This window comes from Tursiops truncatus, chromosome 9 (assembly GCF_011762595.2).
Source record: "Tursiops truncatus isolate mTurTru1 chromosome 9, mTurTru1.mat.Y, whole genome shotgun sequence".
NCBI lineage: Eukaryota > Metazoa > Chordata > Mammalia > Artiodactyla > Delphinidae > Tursiops > Tursiops truncatus.
This window is the reverse complement of record NC_047042.1, coordinates 18,174,013-18,197,138: the sequence shown is the minus strand read 5'-3', so window position 1 is coordinate 18,197,138 and position 23,126 is coordinate 18,174,013. Positions and strand designations below refer to the sequence as shown.

General features: G+C 35.6%; 1 protein-coding gene across 1 annotated transcript in view; it reads left to right on the top strand.

Annotated features, from left to right (window-relative positions):
• The window catches only part of KMT2E (lysine methyltransferase 2E (inactive)), a 73,125-nt gene that overhangs the window by 22,508 nt on the left and 27,491 nt on the right, over window positions 1–23,126 (top strand). Inside the window, 7 exon segments of the mRNA XM_033862900.2 lie at window positions 693–922; window positions 4,024–4,104; window positions 12,297–12,355; window positions 13,246–13,418; window positions 17,414–17,452; window positions 21,809–22,039; window positions 22,155–22,285. Of these exon segments, the coding sequence (XP_033718791.1) occupies window positions 693–922; window positions 4,024–4,104; window positions 12,297–12,355; window positions 13,246–13,418; window positions 17,414–17,452; window positions 21,809–22,039; window positions 22,155–22,285 (944 nt within the window).

The window sequence follows — 23,126 nt, the reverse complement described above, 5'->3', positions numbered from 1 at the left end:
TTTTTCATTGATCTAATTATATTTATTCAAGGGATTAAAATTCTATAAGAGGAATTCCCTAGAAGTTTTTATATTATTATTATTTTGCTTTTTTATGCTATTAATAGTTTAGTATTATAATTCTTTACCTTCTGTATAAAAAGACTGTAGATAGAATTGTACTATCTACTGTTGATTCTAAATTATATAGTAATTATATAGTTACCATTTATTTAGCACTTATATGTCAGGCTCTGTGCTAAGCATTTTTGCGTATATTATCTAATTTCATCTTCAAAAACAACCTAATAAGATAGGTACAACCTAATAAGATAGGTATAGTTTTCATCCCCATTTCATAGCTGAGAAAATGAAAGCTTGTCTAAGCTTGTCTATTCAATGTTGCCAAAACTTTAAAAATCCCTATTGTATACTTTATAGTGATAATACGTCTTTTGTAATTGTTTTTGTTATTCTTTAGCCTCCAGTTTCCTGAGTTGTTTTTTTTTTTAACCACTATTCTCACATCTTGCATTGTGAAGGTGACCAAGTTTCTATATCTGGTTTCACCAAGTCATTATTTTAAAGGTATTAAGGAAGAAGTAGGCCAATTTCATCTCCCTCAAATATTTAAGGATTGAATTTTATTTAAGTTGCTTAGTTTATATTTTTATTGAAATTACATTGTGATGTATTTGTGATTAATTACCCAGGACCATAATTATGGTGCTCGTCCTCCTCCAACACCTCCGGCTTCCCCTCCTCCATCAGTTCTTATTAGCAAAAATGAAGTAGGCATATTTACCACTCCTAATTTTGATGAAACTTCCAGTGCTACTACAATCAGCACATCTGAGGATGGAAGTTATGGTACTGATGTAACCAGGTGCATATGTGGTTTTACACATGATGATGGATACATGATCTGTTGTGACAAATGCAGGTAAAATGTTTCATGCCATTTGCTTATTTTTCTAGAACGCTGCTAACCTTTGTGATTGTTAATGTTGGAAAAAATAAAGTGACTTTTGAAGGAATTGATAAATGCATTTTTTAAGTGATACTTTTGCAACTGTCAGTGCACTCTCTTTTGCTCCTAGGAAATGCCCCTATGGGAAAAAAGCTATCCTAGAGTTTTTCTTAGAAATCCTCGTTGTTAATTGAGTAATAGGCAATCAGTTCTGAACTTTATTCATATAGAATCACATCTCTCTTTTTACTCATTTGGTAGTAATACAACTACATAAAGTAGACAAGACAGAAATGAGAGGAGAATTGAGTCCTGTGTATTTCCTTTGGAATTATTTGTGCTGTATAGTCAACTGTGATTTTCCAGTTTGGGGGAATTATACATTTTGATTGATGTTTGTTTGACCTGACTCTCTCACCTCCTTTTGACTTGAACCTTGCAGCACTCTGGAGTCTCCTTGAACCAGAACCACAGTCTCCCCTCCCCCAACCCTGGTTCAACTACCAAGAAAGGCCTCCTCCCCTAGAGAAGGTGTGATTGGGAGAGAAAGGGGTTTTGTTTTCTTTCTTTTTTTTTTTTCCCCTGGTGGGAGGGAGTTGGGGAGGATGGAGAGGGAACAGTAGGATTTCAACCTGAAAGTTACTGAGTCCATCCCCTGCATAGGCTGGGAAGCAGAGAGTATTTAAGCAATGTACTGTAGAGGATAAGAAAGTTTGATAGTTTACAGAATGTCCTGGATCTGGTCTTAAGGCATAGCTTCATCATTTTATTTGAAATAGTACCCATATTTGAATGTGAGTGTAAAAATGCATTGTTGAGCCACATAGAAATTACTTTGCATTATTTGTAATCTTGTTCCCATCTATTAAGTTAGGTGATTAGGAGTGGGATGTTATTGATATAAACAGGCAGTTAGGTTATATATGAAAAAGTTGATTTACCTTTTCCAAAAAGGGGGAAGATTAGTCTTAAGTGGAATGTGAAATTTGATGGGGTTTTTTGTTTGTTTGTTTGTTTGTTTGTTTTTGCGGTACGCGGGCCTCTCACTGTTGTGGCCTCTCCCGTTGCGGAGCACAGGCTCCGGACACGTAGGCTCAGCGGCCATGGCTCACGGGCCCAGCCGCTTCGCGGCATGTGGGATCTTCCCGGACCAGGGCATGAACCCGCGTCCCCTGCATCGGCAGGCGGACTCTCAACCACTGCGCCACCAGGGAAGCCCATTGATGTTATTTTTATGGGAAGTTGTAATATTAATGCTTTGAGTTAATTTTCATAATAAAAATACATTGTGATGCTTTTTAAAATTTAAAAATAAACTTATGGTACATACTATTACCATAAGCAGTCACCTCAGTGAGCTTATTCAGGAGGTGAATTTAAAAACTAAGAAAATAACTTCTCTGATAACTTGTTTTCCTCATTATTTTTTAATTAGCTACTTATTAGCAAATCTGAATTCATATTTTAACCAATCATATAAAATAGCTTTCTCATTGCTGATTTTGTCTTATGTGATAAACTACATACCATTGGACAATGTTTTTATTTTAATGCATAATCTAAAGTGTTTTTGTTTTGATTAATTACAATGATCTATATATAATATAGAATTATATCTATTAGAAAAGAGTGAAATAGTCCTTAGGACTTATACCTATCTACAAATTCTTGAGGGACCAGTTCACGTATTTTGGATTATTCAAGGTATTTGCTTTTTAGCAACTGCTCTATTTGTTATGAATTTATTTTTTTTTATTCTACTTTTCTACTGCTTAACCTGTAGTATACTACAAGGCTTAATCTTTTTTCCTCTATTCTTGTTTTCATTGCCTCTATATATTTTCATGTACCTACTGCCCATACTCATCTCTTTCAAGTTTGACATCTAGAGCTCTGATTATTTATTCATTTTCTAGTTTTATTTCTTCTGTGGTCTGCATGACATTATTACTTAGCCCCCAGATTTAACCTAATTTGTTATTCTGACTCTCCATGTCAGGTGTTCTGCTTTTCTTTTGAACTTTTTCCCCTACATCTTTGATACATAGTCTATTACCTTTCACATTTACCAGTTCTCGTCCCAACATACCCAGTTAAGAAGTAAAGAGCAAGATCCATAGCAGTTAACTCAGTAGCTATATATTAAAAGTAGCTCATTATTATATAAGGAATAATTAAGACTATATATCAACTTTAGACCAATTAAAGTCTTGGCAATAAAATGCAAAATAATAGCATTGAGAAATTTGCCTCAAGTTGGTCCATGTATCACATTAAAAATAGAGTTCATAATAGATTTAGTCTCTATCTTCATGAAATGACTATTGGATTCTTTAACTTCATCTTCTCTGCCATCATTCTAGTTCTTTCCATTGTTCTTTAACTGAGATCTGGAATGTTGGAAAAGCCTCTTAGTTGATTTTTATGCCTCCAGTTTCTTAACTTCTTTGAATTAACACTGTATACCATCAAAGCAACCTCTAGTTGTTACCTGTTGCCAATTAGAGGAATGCTCTGCAAATCCTGACATTCCAGGTTGTATGTAATCTGACTGCATTTTACTAATTCAGTTTTATCCCCCTCTGTTTCTCAAAATGAACATTCTTCTTCAGATATATTAACTGCCTTCTGGCTGTTGCTCCCAGTATCTGTCTACTTGAGAAAATGTTGCTATAATGAGGTCTTTTCTTCCTAATTTCCCAAGTGAGGTTCTCTTCAAGTCTCTGTTATTCTTCAGGATTCTTTTCCCATTAATTCGAAGCATTGTGGACATCTCCAGTTTGTGATTTCTAATTATATTTGTAATGTATACCTTTTACATTGTAAAATTATATTTGCTTTAGAAATTTATATCATATATATAACATCCTATATTTGTCCTCTTATTTTTGCATCTCAAAGTTTTATCTTCCCGAGGACTTATTTCTATGAATTCTTCGTATTACCTTTTACACTGCTAAACTCAAAGTAGACACTTATTAACTGATAGTTAAATGGAATATCAAATCTTAATTTAAGGATGATTTTAATAATATTTTATATGTTCTGCTTTTCTTTTTTTTTCCTTTTTAAAGTGTTTGGCAACATATTGACTGCATGGGGATTGACAGGCAGCATATTCCTGATACATATCTTTGTGAACGTTGTCAGCCTAGGTAAGTTGTACATACAGTAAAATTGCCAGTCATTTTACTGAGGTAATCTTTAGTTATTAGAAATTTATGTATGAATTCTAGATTAAACAATTAATGGATACTGTATTTCATCGAATCTAAGATGGAAGAAGTTTCCTTTTTATGGTTTGTTTTGTTTTTTGGGTTTTTTTCTTTTTCCATTCTGACATCTCTAAAATCAAGAAGAATCTTTCCATTGATAGCATGTCATGGTTTATTTTCTAGGTTTTTAATGATGCATGAAATAATAGTGCCTTTTTTAAGTGATGACATCTTTTTTTCAGTGGACTGCAAATTATGTTATAAAGTTACTAGAAGGACATTTCGTTAGTTACAGAATTTTGCAGGGCTTTTACTGTCATTCTGCTTGTTGGCAGTAATGTGTTTTCTTCCCATTTCTTTTTTGTGCTTTTCAAAAAAAATCTTTTTTAATGGACATTTCAAACCTATATAAAAGTAATAGTGTAATGAACCTGCATGTTTCCACCACCCAGCTTCAACAATTGTCAATAATCTTTTTTCATTTACATTGCTGTGTCTTTTTCTCCTTCACATATTGTTTTAATGCAAATCCCAAATATATTATTTCATTCATATGTATCCTTATGTATTTCAGTATGTATGTATTTGTGTATGTGTATTTCAGTATGTATCTATAAAAGAATTTTTTAACAAAAATCTATAACCACAAAACGATTATTATATTGAAACATGTAACAAAATCTATTACATCCAGCCATTCTTAAAGTATTGATTGGTTGCTATACATCTCTTTTAAGTCTCTAGTAATCTAAAGCTACACCCCTTACCCAACCAACCCCAGTCTCCTTTGCAGTGTGTTTCTTTAAGGGACTGAATTGTCTATTTATCCTGGTGAGTTTGCCAATTGCATTATCATGGTTTAACAGATTTCTCTCTATAGATATTTCTGTAAATAGGTGTGTGATTAGATTTAGGTCCCTTTTTTTTGGGGGGGGGGTTAGACTTTCATACACTGTGTTCTATCAGGTGACACATCTTATAATATATGAATGGGACCCATTGATGGTTATTTTTAAGATCCATTAATTTATTAGGGGTTGCAAATTAGTGACATGTTAATTCTAGTGCTTATCACTTATTAGCTGGACTATTTCTGTAGAAAACTTCCCCATATTAACTGTTCAGTTCTCTTAAGGTATATTTCACTGAGGAAAGGCAGGATAAATGCTTGTTGATTTGTAGCCTTTATCAGTTTTTAGAATAGTGAAAAGAATTCTAAGTGTCATTATGAAGTCAGGGATTTAAACATATTGGATATCAGTCTGTTGCAGTTATTCCTTTCTTTTTAAATATTTATTTATTTGGTTGCATAGGGTCTTAGTTACGGCAGGCGGGCTCCTTAGTTGCAGCACGTGGACTCATTAGTTGTGGCATGTGGGCTGCTTAGTTGTGGCTCACGGGCTTGTTAGTTGCAGCTCACCAGCTCCTTAGTTGTGGCTTGTCAGCTCCTTAGTTGTGGCATGCAAACTCTTAGTTGCAGCATGCATGTGGGACCTAGTTTCCTGACCAGGGATCGAACCTGGGACCCCTGCATTGGGAGCGTGGAGTCTTATCCACTGTACCACCAGGGGAGTCCTTATTATCTTTTTGTTTTTTTTTTTTTTTGGCTGTGTTGGGTCTTCATTGCTGTGTGCGGGCTTTCTCTAGTTGCGGCGAGCGGGGCCTACTCTTCGTTGTGGTGCGCGGGCTTCTCATTGCAGTGGCTTCTCTTGTTGCAATGCATGGGCTCTAGGCACACGGGCTTCAGTAGTTGCAGCACACGGGCTCAGTAGTTGCAGCATGCGGGCCCTAGAGCACATGGACTTCAGTAGTTGCTGTGCATGGACTCAGTAGTTGCAGCACACGGGCTCAGTAGTTGTGGCTCGCGGGCTCTAGATTTCAGGCTCAGTAGTTGTGGCGCATGGGCTTAGTTGCTCTATGGCATGTGGGATCTTCCCAGACCAGGGATCGAACCCGTGTCCCCTGCATTGGCAGGCAGATTCTTAACCACTGTGCCTCCAGGGAAGTCCCTCTATTATCCTTATTTATGTTGAAATTTTGTCCCATTTTTGGTTAATGGGAACCACTTTGAGTTGGCTTTGTGGTCCTTTTGACAATACCCTAGTAGTATTTGCTAGCTTTGTGCAATCTAATACGACAAGATGTCTCGGGCTTATCTCATACTTCTGTGCCCCACGCTCAGAATTGGTTTTCAAGACCAGAATCTGAGAGCTAGTAATGCTCCTTCCTCTGGAACTACTCAACGTTGCTAGGTCTTTTTAGTAGATGAACCTAGTCTACTAGAAGTTTTGTCTGTTTGTTTATTTTTAAGATAAAATACATGAGTTTATACAGATAATTGCAATTTAAATTTAGGAATACAGTTGACCTTTGAACAACATAGGTTTGAACTGTGCATGTCCACTTATGCATGGAATTTTTTCAATAGTTAATACTACAGAACTACACACTCTGCATTTCGGCACCCCAGCCCTCACGTTGTTCAGAGGTCAACTGTACAAGGTTTTCATTTAACTGTTTCTGTATTCCATCTGTGTCTCTCTTTATCCTAGTTCTCAACAACATATACAGTAGTGTAATTAGAGTATCATGTAATTTGCTCAACTGCTTAATCCCATAGAAGAATGTAACAGTCTCAGAGTAAGAGTACCAACAATAGCACCTGTAACAATATGATTATGTAACACACTTCAGAACTTTTTTTTCCTGTAAGATATTTTCTACAGGGATGTATAGTTAATTTTTTGTGTTTAAAGTCTCTTGAAAGAATTTTATTGTGTGGTTATAACACCAACTGTGTACACACTTCTGGGTTAGGTTATTAGTTTTATTTTTTTATTTTATTTTTTTGATAAATTTATTTTATTTACTTATTTTTGGCTGCATTGGGTCTTCGTTGCTGCGTGCGGGCTTTCTCAAGTTGTGGCGAGCAGGGGCTACTCTTCGTTGCGTTGCGTGGCCTTCTCATTGTGGTGGCGTCTCTTGTTGAGGAGCATGGGCTCTAGGGCGCACGGGCTTCAGTAGTTGCAGCACGCGGGCTCAGTAGTTGTGGCTCAGAGACTCTAGAACGCAGGCTCAGTAGTTGTGGCATACAAGCTTAGTTGCTCCACAGCATGTAGGATCTTCTGGGACCAGGACTCGAACCCATGTCCCCCTGCATTGGCAGGGGGATTCTTAACGTCTGCACCACCAGGGAAGCCCTAGTTTTATTTTTGATTTTTTAAAAATTAAACTTTTGAAGTAATGTGGGTTTGCATGCATTTGTGAAATAATACAGAGATCCTGCGTATCCTTTATTCAGTTTCTCCCAGTGGTAACATCTTGCAAAACTGTTAATACAATATCACAGCCAGAATATTGACATTGGTATAGTCAAGCTACAAAACATGTCAATCACAAAGATTCCTATGTTGCCTTTCCTAGCCGTACCTACCTCCCACCTCTTACCCCTCCCATCCCTGACCTTTGGCAACCACTAAATCTGTACTCCATTTCAGTAATTCTGTCATTTTAAGAATGTTACATAAATGGAATCACACAGTATGTGACCTTTTGGAATTGGCTTTTTTTTTTTTTTTTTTTTTTGCGGTACGCGGGCCTCTCACTGTTGTGGCCTCTCCCGTTGCGGAGCACAAGCTCCGGATGCGCAGGCTCAGCGGCCCTGGCTCACGGGCCCAGCCGCTCCGCGGCATGTGGGATCTTCCCAGACCAGGGCACGAACCCGTGTCCCTGGCATCGGCAGGCGGACTCTCAACCACTGTGCCACCAGGGAAGCCCTTGGGATTGGCTTTTTTTTTACTGAGCATAATTCCCTGGAAAGCCAGCTAATTTGTGGCATATATCAGTATCTCACTTTTTTCTATTTTTAAGTAGTGTTATGTGGTATATATGTACCAGAGTTTGTTTAACCACTCACCTACTGAAGGACATTTGGGTCATTTCCACTTTTTGGCTATTACAAATAAAGTTGCTCTGAACGTTTGTGTACAGGTTTTGGTGTAAACCTAAGTTTTGTTTTCTCTGGGATAAATGCCTAAGAGTGCAATTGCTTGGTCATATGGTAGGTAGTTGCATGTTCAGTTTTATAAGAAATTGTCAAATTATTTTGCAGAGTAGTTGTATCATTTTTTCATTCCTACCAGAAATGGATGAGTAATATAGCAATTTTATTTTTAAGGATTGCTTTTTGTACTTTATTTTTATAATTATATGCTTGTTTAATTATGTAAGAAGTAGTCACATCATTCTAAAGTCAAATATTTAAGACAAGGTACATTCAAATAAGTCTAACATTTACGACCCCTGTTCCTTCCACTTTGGAAGTAACAGTTTTTTAAAAATTGATTATTCCTTCCATTGTTTGTTATATTAGAAACAGATATGCACATATATATATATATTTGTATTCTTCTCCTTACTTAGATAAGCAGTAGCATAGTAGAGTTTTTGCCACATTAGTTTTTTGTCTTAAAAATATATCCTGAAGATCACTTCATAGTAGTAATATAGAGATTGACTCATTTCTTTCTGTAGCTTCAAGGTGCTCCATCTTTTTCATGTACTGTAGTTTAGTCATCCCTTTGAGTGGACATTTGAGTTGTTTCCAGTCTTGTGTAATTGCAAGTGGAAGTGGGATTGTTCAGTAAAAGGGTAAATGTATATATCAAATTTTGTCAGATATTGCCAAATTCCCCTCCAGTAGCAACTGTCCAGTTTTGAATTCCCACCAGTCATGGATAAGCATGCCTATTTTCCCCAGCCTCACAGTAGAGTTTTTGATGGAGTTGGAGTTTTGCTGGTTTAACTAGATGAGAGATGGTAATCTCAGTGTTTTATTGATACTTTTCATTTGTTTATTATGAGTGAGGTTTTTCCTTTTTTTCTTTTTTATTGGAGTATAACTGCCTTACAATGTGTTAGTTTCCGCTGTACAGTAAAGTGAATCAGCTATATGTATACGTATATCCCCTCCCTCTTGGACCTCCCTCCCACCGCACCCCCCCATCCCACCCATCTAGATCACCACAGAGCACCGAGCCGAGCTTCCTGTGCTTTATAGCAGGTTCCCACTGGCTATCTGTTTTACGCATGGTAATGTATATATGTCAATCCTAATCTCCCAGTTCATCCCACCCTCCCCTTCCCCCCTGCACCTCGCCGTGTCCACATGTCCATTCTCTACGTTTGCATCTCTATTCCTGCCCTGGAAGTAGGTTCATCTCTACCATTTTTCTAGATTCCATGTATATGCATTAATGTACGATATTTGTTTTTCTGACTTACTTTTCTCTGTATGACAGACTCTAGGTCCATCCACATCTCTACAAATGACCCAATTTCGTTCCTTTCTATGGCTAAGTAATAGTCCATTGTATATATGTACCATATCTTCTTTATCCATTCATCTATTGTTAGACATTTAGGTTGTTTCCATATCCTAGCTATTGTAAATAGTGTTGCAGTGAACACTGGGGTACATGTGTTCTTTTGAATTACGGTTTTCTCAGGGTATGTGACCAATAGTGGGATTGCTGGGTCATATGATAGTTGTATTTTTAGTTTTTCAAGGAACCTCCATACTGTTCTCCATAGTGGCTGTATCAGTTTACATTCCCACCAACAGTGCAAGAGGGTTCGCTTTTTTCCACACCCTCTCCAGCATTTATTGTTTGTAGATTTTTTTTTTTTTTTGCAGTACGCGGGCCTCTCACTGTTGTGGCCTCTCCCGTTGCGGAGCACAGGCTCTGGACGTGCAGGCTCAGCGGCCATGGCTCACAGGCCTAGCCACTCCGTGGCATGTAGGATCTTCCCGGACCGGGGCACGAACCTGTGTCCCCTGCATCGGCAGGCAGACTCTCAACCACTGCACCACCAGGGAAGCCCTGTTTGTAGATTTTTTGATGATGGCCATTCTGAGTGGTGAGAGGTGATACCTCATTGTAGTTTTGATTTGCATTTCTCTAATAATTAGTGATGTTGAGCATCTTTTCATGTGCCTCTTGGCCATCTGTATGTCTTCTTTGCAGAGATGTCTATTTAGGTCATCCACCCATTTTTTGATCGGGTTGTTAGTTTTTAAAAAATTTTTTTTAATATTAAGCTCCATGAGCTGTTTGTATATTTTGGAGATTAATCCCCTGTTGGTTGCTTTGTTTGCAAATATTTTCTCCCATTCTGAGGGTTGTCTTTTTGGTTTGTTTATGGTTTCCTTTGCTGTGCAAAAGCTTTTAAGTTTCATTAGGTCCCATTTGTTTACTTCTGTTTTTATCTTCATTACTGTAGGAGATGGGTCAAAAAGATCTTGCTGTGGTTTATGTCAATGAGTGTTTTTCCTATGTTTTCCTCTGAAAGTTTTATAGTGTCCAGTCTTACATTTAGGTCTTTAATCCATTTTGAGTTTACTTTTGTGTATGGTGTTAGGGAGTGTTCTAATTTCACTCTTTTACATGTAGCTGTCCAGTTTTCCCAGCACCACTTATTGAAGAGGCTGTCTTATCTCCATTGTATATTCTTGCTTCCTTTGTCATAGATTAGGTGACCATAGGTGCATAGGTTTATCTCTGGGCTTTCTCTCCTGTTCCATTGATCTGTATGTCGGTTTTTGTGCTAGTACCATGCTGTCTTGATTACTGTAGCTTTGTAGTATAGTTTGAAGTCAGGGAGTCTAATTCCTCCAGCTCCATTTTTCTTTCTCAAGATTACTTTGGGTATTCAGGGTCTTTTGTGTTTCCATACAAATTGTAAAATTTTTTGTTCTAATTTTGTGAAGAATGCCATTGGTAATTTGATAGGAATTGTATTGAATCTGTAGGTTGCTTTGGGTAGTATAGTCATTTTCACAATATTGATTCTTCCAATCCAAGAACATGGTATATTTCTCCCATCTGTTTGTGTCATCTTTGATTTCTTCAATGAGTTCTTTATAGTTTTCTGAGTACAGGTCTTTTGCCTCCTTAGGTAGGTTTATTCCTAGGTATTCTTTTCATCGCAGTAAATGGGAGTGTTTCCTTAATTTCTCTTTCTGATCTTGCGTTGTTAGTGTATAGGAATGCAAGAGATTTCTGTGCATTAATTTTGTATCCTGCAACTTTACCAGATTCATTGATGAGCTCTAGTAGTTTTCTGATGGCATCTTTAGGATTTTCTATGTATAGTATCATGTCATCTGCAAACAGTGACCGTTTTACTTCTTCTTTTCCAGTTTGGATTTCTTTTCATTTTCTTCTCTGATTGCCGTGGCTAGGACTTCTAAAACTATGTTGAATAAGAGTGGTGAGAGTGGACATATCCTTGTATGAGTGAGGTTTTTCTTTGATTTTGTTTCACTTTATAATAGTTACTAGCCTTTTTACAGATAGTTGGGGTTTTTTTAACATGTTAAAATCTTTTTTTTTTAATCATGGGGTAAATATCTGCTGATTTTCAGTAAAGCTTGCTTAAAAACTGACCATTAGGGAGGACAGTCACTTGAGTGATATCTGCTTATTGTTCTGTGATAACTAGAATTATCAGTGATGCTAGGATAGTTTTATGTCCTACTAGATATTAATGCAAGTCTTATTACTGAGTAGTAGGTATTTCAGTCTAAAGCTCTTATTCTCCCATCTCAGCTCCCATGTAAGAACTATATCTAGTTATTTGACATTTAGACTAATAAGTTTAGACAGTGAAAACGCTTTGGGGGCGAAGAGCGGGGCAAGTAAACAGTTACTATGGATGATGTACTTCATGAGCGGAGGCTGGGGGAGGTTAATGAAATATTTTGCTTAATTGTTAAATGTTTAGTGTTTATTATTTCAAAATTGGAAATTAGGCAAATAGTAATAATGCAATAATGACGCTAACATGTCCCCCCAGACTTTTTGGTTTGTTCAGTTTGGGAAAAAAAAGTACTAGTTTCCAAAGTAAAAAATTATTTTCTTAACACAACAGAGTCACTTAACTGGCATCTACTGCTAATTATGCTAGATCAAATCTAAACTGTAAGGCAAGTGATGTACATATATTTTATACTGTACATTTTTCAATAAGAACATTAGAGAAATTATCAAGTTTATCACATTTAAAACAGATCTGCTTTATATCTAAATTTATGAAAGTTTATAAATAATCATGTTAATATTTTAATATAGGAGTTTGGATAAAGAGAGGGCGGTGCTACTACAACGCCGGAAAAGGGAAAATATGTCAGGTGGGTGAAAAGGATCTATACTAAATTAACTTTAGTATGATTGAGAGAATAAGAGGCCTGCATATTTTTTAGTCAGACGTAAACTGCTTGCTAATGAACGTTGATTGTATATATAATTTACAATCTCAAGTGGAGGTTTTAAATACTCTTTTTTTACAGATTTTATAGAACAGTAATGTATTTATTTTAGGAAATATGGAAAATAAATAAAAATCATCCATATTTTCTTGCACATAGGTAACCTATTGGTTTAAAGATGTAAAATATGTTTGCTCTTTTGAAAGATGGTGATCCGTTAGTTGATCATGTGCAATACTGTTTATTTCATTTTTAGGAACAGGATTTGAAGTTGTAACATATGCTAAACTTTCACTTTGGCTTATAAAACATGTTGCCACCAGTACAACTATTTTTGAATAACCATAGTTTATTGAACTGTGTGATGGACATTTGGGCTGTTATTATAGATAGTAACGTCATGAAACCCTCTTGGATAAGGGTTTTTTTGTACTTTTCCCATTTTATCTGTGGATAGATCCCTAGAAATGGGGTTGCTGGGTGAAGAGGGTAAGTGTATATAGAATTCTGCTAGATATAGCTAAATTCCCCTTCATAGAGAATTCTGAATTTCCACTGGCTATGTTTGTAAGTGTCTGTTTCCCACAGTCACATCACCTGAGTGTGTTGTCAGATTTTGTATCCTTTCTAGTTTAACATATCAGAAATATATTTGCAGTTTGCATTTAAATGTGTCTTACTGAGTGAGGAAGTGAAAAAAAATGTTTATTCTTCAGAAAGGTGGGGGAATAATAGTTTGTCATGTGGAATGCTGTTTTATTGTTTGAAGTAGAAGTATTACTTGTGCAATAATTTTTATTTTGCCTTTGAAGATGGTGATACCAGTGCAACTGAGAGTGGTGATGAGGTTCCTGTGGAATTATATACTGCATTTCAGCATACCCCGACATCGATTACTTTAACTGCTTCAAGAGTTTCCAAGGTTAATGATAAAAGAAGGAAAAAAAGTGGGGAGAAAGAACAAAACATTTCAAAATGTAAAAAAGTAAGTTTTTCCTATTTTGAAGATGAATAGATAGGAAGTGGTAGAAGTAATGGATAGTAGCTAGAGAAGGTAGCAGCATCTAAGCTTACTCAAACTCATTTAAAATTTTTAATGTGTTTTAAAGATTGAAATGGAGTAGAGAAAAATGTTTGCAAACTGCTTTAAATCATCACTCTGATGAGACTAGTCATAGAAATGCAAAAGCTAAAATAAGATTTAGTGGGTTGTTGGTTTAGAAAACAGAAATAACAGTTCTAAATTTTTAATAACTTATAAAGAGGTAGAGGAGCATATAATGATTGTGAATGGTTGTTTATAGCTGTTTGTCTCTGAATCATATTTAATCATTTTAATAAGGCTCCACATTTGTTGAATTTCTTATGATCTAGATTTTTCTCACTTAAATTTTTGTATTAAAATATCACCAGGAGGGGCTTCCCTGGTGGCGCAGTGGTTGGGAGTCTGCCTGCCGATGCAGGGGACACGGGTTCATGCCCCGGTCCGGGAAGATCCCACATGCCACGGAGCAGCTGGGCCCATGAGCCGTGGCCGCTGAGCCTGCGCGTCCGGAGCTTGTGCTCCGCAACGGGAGAGGCCACAACAGTGAGAGGCCCGCGTACTGCAAAAAATATATATATATATCACCAGGATATGATGGCAGAAAACTATTTATAAGCCACTTTTTAATAAATTTGTTATAATTGCTAATGAAGTTTTTTGTCATGTAAGGTAAAAGATACTTTCAATAATGACTATATATTTATTAAAGAGTGAAATTATACGTAGGTATAAAATCATTTTTTTTGAGTAATTCTTCATGATATTATTTGGTTATTTAATAGGCAGCATGTATTTTTTTTTTTTTTTTACATTTAATTAATTTTGGGGGCTGCGTTGGGTCTTGGTTGCTGCGCACAGGCTTTCTCTAGTTGAGGTGAGCGGGGCTACTCTTCATTGCGGTGCACAGGCTTCTCACTGTGGTGGCTTCTCTTGTTGTGGAGCACGGGCTCTAGGTGCGCGGGCTCAGTAGTTGTGGCACACAGGCTTAGTTGCTCCGCGGCGTGTGGGATCTTCCCAGACCAGGGCTCAAACCGGTGTCCCCAGTGCATTGGCAGTCGGATTCTTTTTTTTGTTTTGTTTTTGTTTTTGTTTTTTTTGCGGTACGAGGGCCTCTCACTGTTGTGGCCTCTCCCATTGCGGAGCACAGGCTCCGGACGCGCAGGCTCAGCGGCCATGGCTCACGGGCCCAGCCGCTCCGCGGCATGTGGGATCTTCCCAGACCGGGGCACGAACCTGTGTCCCCTGCATTGGCAGGCGGACTCTCAACCACTGCGCCACCAGGGAAGCCCAGCAGTCGGATTCTTAACCACTGCGCCACCAGGGAAGTCCGGCAGCATGTACTTTTAAATATCTTTTTCATTTTCTAATTTCACCTCCCTGTTTAAAATAAGTCTTGATTCTAGCAGTCTTCACATATGTGTCTCTAATTTTGCTATTCTTCTCCTGTATTTTATTCAATCTGGACAACTATTACCAAATTCTCCCTCTGATTTCTGATATGTTATCTTTACTTAAGCTGTTCCCTTCATTGTTCAGAATATTCTCTTCTCCATCTTTATCTTTTAAACTCCTACTCTACTTTGAGGCCCATCTGAAGCAGTACTTTTTTCGATGAAATTTGCTATGATGATCTTTCTTTGCATTTCATCATGGCACTTGAACCTATTATTACAGCACTTAAGCACATTTTGCTTTATTTCATTGTTATTTTCCTCATCTCAGATTGTAACTTATACAGAGAAAGTGATTGTCTATTAAGTGCTTTTTACAATTTAGGAACTCGTGTTTAGGTATTGACCTAATTTTTTCATCTACTGCTTTCAAATTATGCCTTCTCTGTTTACTGTATAAAAGTTACTTGGAAACGTTATCCTTGTGTAGTTCTATTTTTAGGTCATCTAGATTAACAAATCTACTTTTTTAATAAAACAGATTTTGCATTTTCTCTGGCTGGAATGACTTTTGGCTATTTAAAATGAATCAATTCTGTCTTGGAGCACATTTTATTTGTTTCAGAATATTGTTGTATATTTAAAAAGAATTTTTTCTCTCTTGTTAAGTTAGTAATACTTGATAAGGGTTAGAAAAAAATATCCAGGAACTGGGCGTAAAAGATTTAGTTTGCTTTACTGTTAAGTTTTTACTATTATTTGGGGGCAATATATAGTTAAAAATATATAGCAGAAGGATATATCTAATTTCGCTTTTTATTCAGCCTGTTGTTATGGCTAACTGTTAAAAATGTGAATGGAGTTAACAATAGACATTCTGGACAGATGACATTTAAAAAATACTCATAAAACCCTATTAAGGTATTGTTGGTTGGTGTTTTAGCACTTTAGGGCTTTGGCATGAAGCGTTAACACTGTTAATGACATGGATTGTGTATTGTGACCCATATATTAGGATTTTAATTTATTTTTAATTTTTTAAATTTTCTAATTTTACTTGAAAAGAATTTTTCAAACTTGATATTAAGTTTTTCATAAAACTATGGTCAGCACATATTACTTACTTATGAATGTTCTATTTTTCTTTCAGTGTTTCCTCTGTAAATCAAACTTGCATCTTCTTTTATCATACTTCAAATTCTTCTTTTGTTTCAGCAGCACAGCCATTATCTAGGTTTAAAAATCTTTAAGTCATCTTTAGTCTTTGACATTCAGAGTTATTGTCAAAAGCACTATTGATTTTTCCTTGGGAATGTCTCTTCAGTATATTGTTATTTTTCTTCCTTTTTGCTTCTATAAACCCAGTCTACGCCCTTATTACCTCTAGTACAGTAATATCTTCTTTAATTTCTCCAACTTTATCCTCTTTCTACTTTAGTCCATTCTGCATTTGGTTCTGACATTTTCTGTGAATATTGTTTTTATTATCCCTTCTTTGCTCAGAGGTATTTCATGGATTCCTCCATCATAGTGAAGAACATACGGTATTTAAGTCAGAATCTTAAAATGTGACTTTTTAAATAAGGCTTTCATGACCTACTTTTACATTTTTTTTAGCCAGTCTTACGTCATAACTATTTTCAGTAGGTAACAAGTGCGGTATATTAGTTTTTCTTTGAGTGTGACATATTTCTTCCTATTGCGTGCCATCTTTCATATTTCTTTAGTACCAGAATTGTATTTCTTTCAGTTGTCCACCTGTCTGAACATATCTATTCTCCATAGTCCTAGCTCTTTTTCTGTGTTTTACGTGAAGGTTCTTTGCTTCTGCTGCTGCTTCTCCTTCTCCTCCTCCTCCTCTTTTTAATAAAACTTGCTGTCTTCCAACGTATAGTCTGCACACAAATTTGGAACTTAAATAAATTAGGAACTATATTGCTTACTCTAGGTTTAGTGTTCGTAAGTCTCTCGAAATAAGAGTGTACACTTTGGGGAGTGGAGTGGTGAAGTAAGTCTTAGATAACACGTTAGGACTTGGCAGATTAGAGAGCTCCCATTCAATATTTACTGAGTAAGTACCGTTCTTTTCACCATAGTGCTTATAATTTGAGTCCCTACTAGTAAGTGCTCAAGTATTACTCTCTAGTTGACTTAGAAATTAAAGTAATAACAAAATTATTTTAACCCACCCCAAAACTTGGCTCATGACTTAAAACTACTGCAATATTTTTAATACCTTCCAACTTTTATCAAATATTTTTCCATGATTGTAATATTGAGCACACAGAAAATTTAGAAATTTTCTTAGCATTGTATCTTATACATATTTTCATGTTATTACATAGTCTGTATTTATTTTTAATAGTAGTACAGTGTTCTAGTAGAAGACTTTACTTCAGCATTCCCCTAGTTCTGACTGTATTGGTTATTACCATATTTTGTGTTATTTATGCGACTTCAATAAAAAGCTTGAGTGAACTCATTTTTAAATATTAATTATATCCAGTTTTTAAAAAACTAACTCAGAATTCCATGTTATTTCAGGCCTTTCGTGAAGGATCTAGGAAATCATCAAGAGTTAAGGTAAACACATTAAATTTAAGCCCTTATTATCAGTTGTCAAATATCTAGTGGTTAACTAAGTGGTTGCTTGTTCATAATAAAGTAAATTATGCTGTCTTAGTTCTGTGTCATTTTATTGCTTATTATCTTTACCAGAAGTGGGACCATAGAGAATTATAATAGGGTTAATATACCACTCTTGGAGTTTATTAACACTGTTAAAACATTAAACAAAAGGAGATATATAAGTAATTTCTAATAGTAAAATTTCTAATACTAAAATTAAAAATTTTCATTTATCATTATATTCCGTGTCTCCAGTACCACTAGTATTCTAGACATAGAAATGCAAAATAATATTTGGAATTTGAAATTTTGCTCTTTTGCAGAGTTGGAATTCTAGTGATTTAGTTGTCAGTAGTTATAAAATATTATAAAATCACCATAGATTCACCGTGTAAGTACAAACTGGTCACTTGTGCCTTGAATTAATTAGAATACATCCTCAATGTTGTAGATGCCAAGATTGCTGAGAGAAGCAAGCCCCCCCAGCTGTGCCTCCCCTTAAAAGATAGGTTTCTGTTGGATCACGGAGGTCAACTATACAGTGTTACTCTAACTTTCTAGGTTAGGTAGTAAAGGAGAATGAATATCTCAAGTTGCCAGATATTAAAATAGGATGTGGGAAGCGTGTTAGAATACATCTGTTGTCCCCATAGTATAAAGTGTAATCATTATTAATTATTCCACATTCCTGGAAAACAGATCATTAAGCAGCTGTCCAATGATTATTCTTGCATAGTTTTGGAACTCTTTCTTAAGAATGTTAATACATGGTGTCACTGAGCATACTGCAAGTCCAAAGTCTTATAAAATGTTCTGTATATGTTAAAGTTGGGGGTTTTATATTTACTATATTAAACTTGTATTTATGGGATTTTCTCTGACACCAGAATGAAGAGGTCTGAAAAAGGGTTTTTTATTAAGCTGTTGGAACTATTGATACTCCAGTGGTTGTCCTTTTTTCCCATTTTATCTAATCTGAATAGCAGGCTTAATGAGGAAGGAGCATCTTTTACTTAACTGAGATATTTTCATTTATTACGTAAAGAAGTGACAGATTAAAATTTGAAAAATGCTTTGTTCACCTTTGAAAATTTTTCCGTTAACTTGAATATGTCTTTAAGATCATTACATTTCTAATAAGTAATTCTGTCATATTAAAAAGGCTCAAGAGATATAGAAGAGCTGTATTGAAGAGAAACCAAGTTAGTAGAGGATTTATTGGGGGGGGAGGGAGAGCAAAAAAAAATTAAAAGCTGAGAAGATTTCTTTAATAAAGCTGATGAAAACCTTAATATGTAGTGTCATATAGGAGAAAGACAAATACTGTATATTATCACTTATATGTGGAATCTAAACAATAAAACAAATGAATAAGTAGAATAGAAACAGACTCACAGATACAGAGAACAAACTAGTAGTTACCAGTGGGGGAAGGGGTGACAAGGGCAAGATGGGGTTAGGGGCTTAAGAGGTACAAACTACTATGTATAGAATAAATAAGCTACAAGGATAATAATAATAAGCAAAGGGAATATAGCCAATATTTTATAATCACTTTAAATGAAGTATGATCAATAAAAAATTTTGAATCACTACATTGTACACCTGAAACTAATATAATATTGTAAATCAGTTATACCTCAATATATAAACAAATAAATGGGGGTAGTAAAAAAAGTGATTGTAAACTTTTGTGTCTGTATATAGTATTTGAAAAACATTTTTTGTATTATATAAGCCATATTCACTATAGAAAATTCTGAAAAATAAAAAAAGAATAAAAATAAATAAAGGCCCAAAAATATGTGATGTTTCATATTTGTATAAAAATCTGTTCTTTATCAAGTGGTCATTATAATGTAGAATATATAATTCCGTAAAAGATCAGTTGGTAAAAGAAACCTACCCCTATCAAATAGTTGAGCAACTTACTATCGTTTGTTTCATTATAGAAAAGAATACTTTTTGTAGTAAAGATTAGTTACTTATATGGAAGGTGGACTGATGGTAAATTTTAGTAAGTGTTACCATACACATGTACATGTCTAACAGCATATATAAGAATTTTCATGAAATCTATATGTGATTTTTAAATTTCACAGTTATGGTAGGTTGTACACATTATAGAAATAATCTATCTTCTCATAAAGGTGTTCCGTTCTGTAGAAAAATTGATGAACAGCATTTGCAAACAACTAAATTGAAACTTCTTGTGTTAATAAATCCATTATAAATTTGAATTATGCTATTGATAAGATATATGTTTTTGTTATCTGCATTAATTGATTTTCGTCCTAAGACTGCAAATAATTAATTGAGGGAGTCCAGGCTTTAATAAACTTTTTAAATGTGTGGTAATTATGCCTTTCTCTAAGTTGCATTCCAATGAGAAAAGGATTCCCTTTTTGTTTCCTAAAACCTGTTGAGAGGTTGTAACTTTTCACTGCTTGGCATTTAGCATTCTTTTTCTTTTTTAAAAAAATTTTTATTAGAGTATTGTTGATTTACAATGTTGTGTTAGTTTCTGCTGTACAGCAAAGTGAATCAGTTATACGTACATCCACTCTTTTTTAGATTCTTTTCCCATATAAGTCATTACAGAGTACTGAGTAGAGTTGCCTGTGCTATACAGTAGGTTCTTATTAGTTATCTATTTTATATATAGTAGTGTGTATATGTCAATCCCAATGTCCCAATTTATCCCTCCCCCCTTTCCCCCTTGGTAACCAAACCATAAGTTTGTTTTCTGCATCTGTGACTCTATTTCTGTTTTGTAAATTAGTTCATTTGTACCATTGTTTTAGATTCCACATACAAGCGATATCGTATGACATTTGTCTTTCTCTCTTTGACTTACTTCACTCAGTCTGACAATCTCTAGATCCATACATGTTGCTGCAAATGGCATTATTTCGTTCTTTCAATGGCTGAGTAATATTCCATTGTATGTATGTACCACCTCTTCTTTATCCATTCATCCATCGATGGACATTTAGGTTGTCCCTGTCCTGGCTATTGTATATAGTGCTGCAGTGAACAATGGGCTGCATGTATCTTTTCGAACTATGGTTTTCTGCAGACGTATGCCCAGGAGTAGGATTGCTGGATCATGTGGTAGCTCTATTTTCAGTTTTTTAAGGAACATCCATACTGTTCTCCATAGTGGCTGTACCAATTTACATTCCCACCAACAGTGCAAGAGGGTTCCCTTTTCTCCACACCCTCTCCAGCATTTATTGTTTGTAGAATTTTTGATGATGGCCATTCTGATTGGTGAGAGGTGATACCTCATTGTAGTTTTGATTTGCATTTCTCTAATAATTAGTGATGTTGAGCATCTTTTCATGTGCCTCTTGTCCATCTATTTAGGTCGTCCGCCCATTTTTTGATTGGGTTGTTAGTTTTTTTGATATTGAGCCGCATGAGCTGTTTGTATACTCTGGAGGTTAATCCCTTGTTGGTCACCTTGTTTGCAAATACTTTCTCCCGTTCTGTAGGTTGTCTTTTCGTTTTGTTCTTGGTTTCCTTTGGTGTGCAAAAGTTTTTAAGTTTAATTAGGTCCCGTTTGTTTATTTTTGTTTTTATTTTCATTACTTTAAGAGATGGATCAAAAAACATCTTGCTGCATTTTGGCACTTAGCAATCTTATCTTACAGATTTTAATAGAGGGTATGAGGAGGAGCAAGCACTTAAGCTTAAAGGTCTTTATTTTGTGAGACATTTTATTCTCATGTTGAATTTATCATGTGAACAGTTGATTATAGATCTTGGAATTATACAAAATTAAGATATCAAAGTATATTTTTATTATAAAACATGTTAAAAGTTGAAGTATTATATCAGAAAATAAGTTTATACTTAATATGTAGTATGTATAGTTTACATAATAATTGCAAATTTATTCTGGTTAAATAGAACTGTGAATACAGAGTAGATATTGGCAGTCTCAAAAAAATTATTACACACTTTTTTTAACCGTTAGCTGACAGTGACTCCAAAGTTTTGGGTATTTTCAGTTTTATTGAAAGCCTCCATTTGGCTACAGGAGTGAAGCTTAAATTTCTGCTATTCAACTTAACTCTGCTTCCTTCAGTTTTCCAACTCGTGTGTCTGGCATCAGTATAAAAATGTATTAAGCTGCTCACTTATGGTCTTTTTTTTTTCTTTTTCCTACTAGGACCAACTTAGAAAGCCTATCATTATTTCTGGTTTATATTGTATTCTTTTATATAGATTGTCATATTGTGTGTGTGTGTGTGTGTGTAAATACTTAAAATCCAGATATTAATGCTTAGTTTGCTATGATTTTAGGGCTCAGCTCCAGAGATTGATCCTTCGTCTGATGGTTCAAATTTTGGATGGGAGACAAAAATCAAAGCATGGATGGATCGATATGAAGAGGCAGATAATAACCAATATAGTGAGGGTGTTCAGAGGGAGGCACAAAGAATAGCTCTGAGACTGGGCAACGGAAATGACAAAAAAGAGATAAATAAATCAGATTTGAATACCAATAATTTGATCTTCAAACCTCCTGTAGAGGTAAATATATCATTTGCCAAGAGATGATAAAACAACCTTTTTCTACTGTATATCTTAAGTACTTAGACTGAAAGCAGTCTGGTTGTAGTTAATCTCAACTTTTCTCTGATTGTAGAGCCATATACAAAAAAATAAGAAAATTCTGAAATCTGCAAAAGATTTGCCTCCTGATGCACTTATCATTGAATACAGAGGGAAGTTTATGTTAAGAGAACAGTTTGAAGCAAATGGATATTTCTTTAAGAGGTATATTCATTTTTTTCTCCATGTTTTCTGTAGTTAAATATTGAATTTTTGGCTATTTTAAGCACAAAGCTATTGTTTATGTGTATTTTGTTTTCTAAGGGATTATTTTAATATTTAAAACTGTAGATGCAGATATATTCCTTAGTCTCTTTTTTAAAATTAATTTATTTTTGCTTGCGTTGGGTCTTCATTGCTATGTGTGGGTTTTCTCTAGTTGTGGCAAGCGGGGACTACTCTTTGTTGCTGTGTGCGGGCGCCTCATTGCGATGGCTTCTCTTGTTGCAGAGCACGGGCTCTAGGCACGCGGGCTTCAGTAGTTGTGGCTCACGGGCTCAGTAATTGTGGCTCACGGGCTCTAGAGCACAGGCTCAGTTGTGGCACATGGGCTTAGTTGCTCCGCGGCATGTGGGATCTTCCTGGACCAGGGATCAAACCCGTGTCCCCTGCATTGACAGGCGGCTTCTTAACCACTGCGCCACCAGGGAAGTCCCTATTCCTTAGTCTCTTACCCATCCCTATCTTGCTGACACTCCTAAAACAATCTACTTCAAAGATAAACTGTAGCAATATAGGTGGACATTAATGAAAAAGTCTGATTACCTGAGATTATAAGGAACCCTTTCCATCTAGGACTTTCCTAATTCCTTATAATTGCTAGAACCTGCAAAGACCACTGGTGACCACATCCTTCTTTTATCAGAGGATGTTAGATTTGGTCTTAGGTTATTGTCACCACTTTCAACTCCGACTTTCTTGGTACTGGAAGGACTTTGGAGGCTTCTTCTATCGTTTGTGATTTTGGGGGTGGGAATTGATGTGATCTTGTGATAGCCATTGCTTC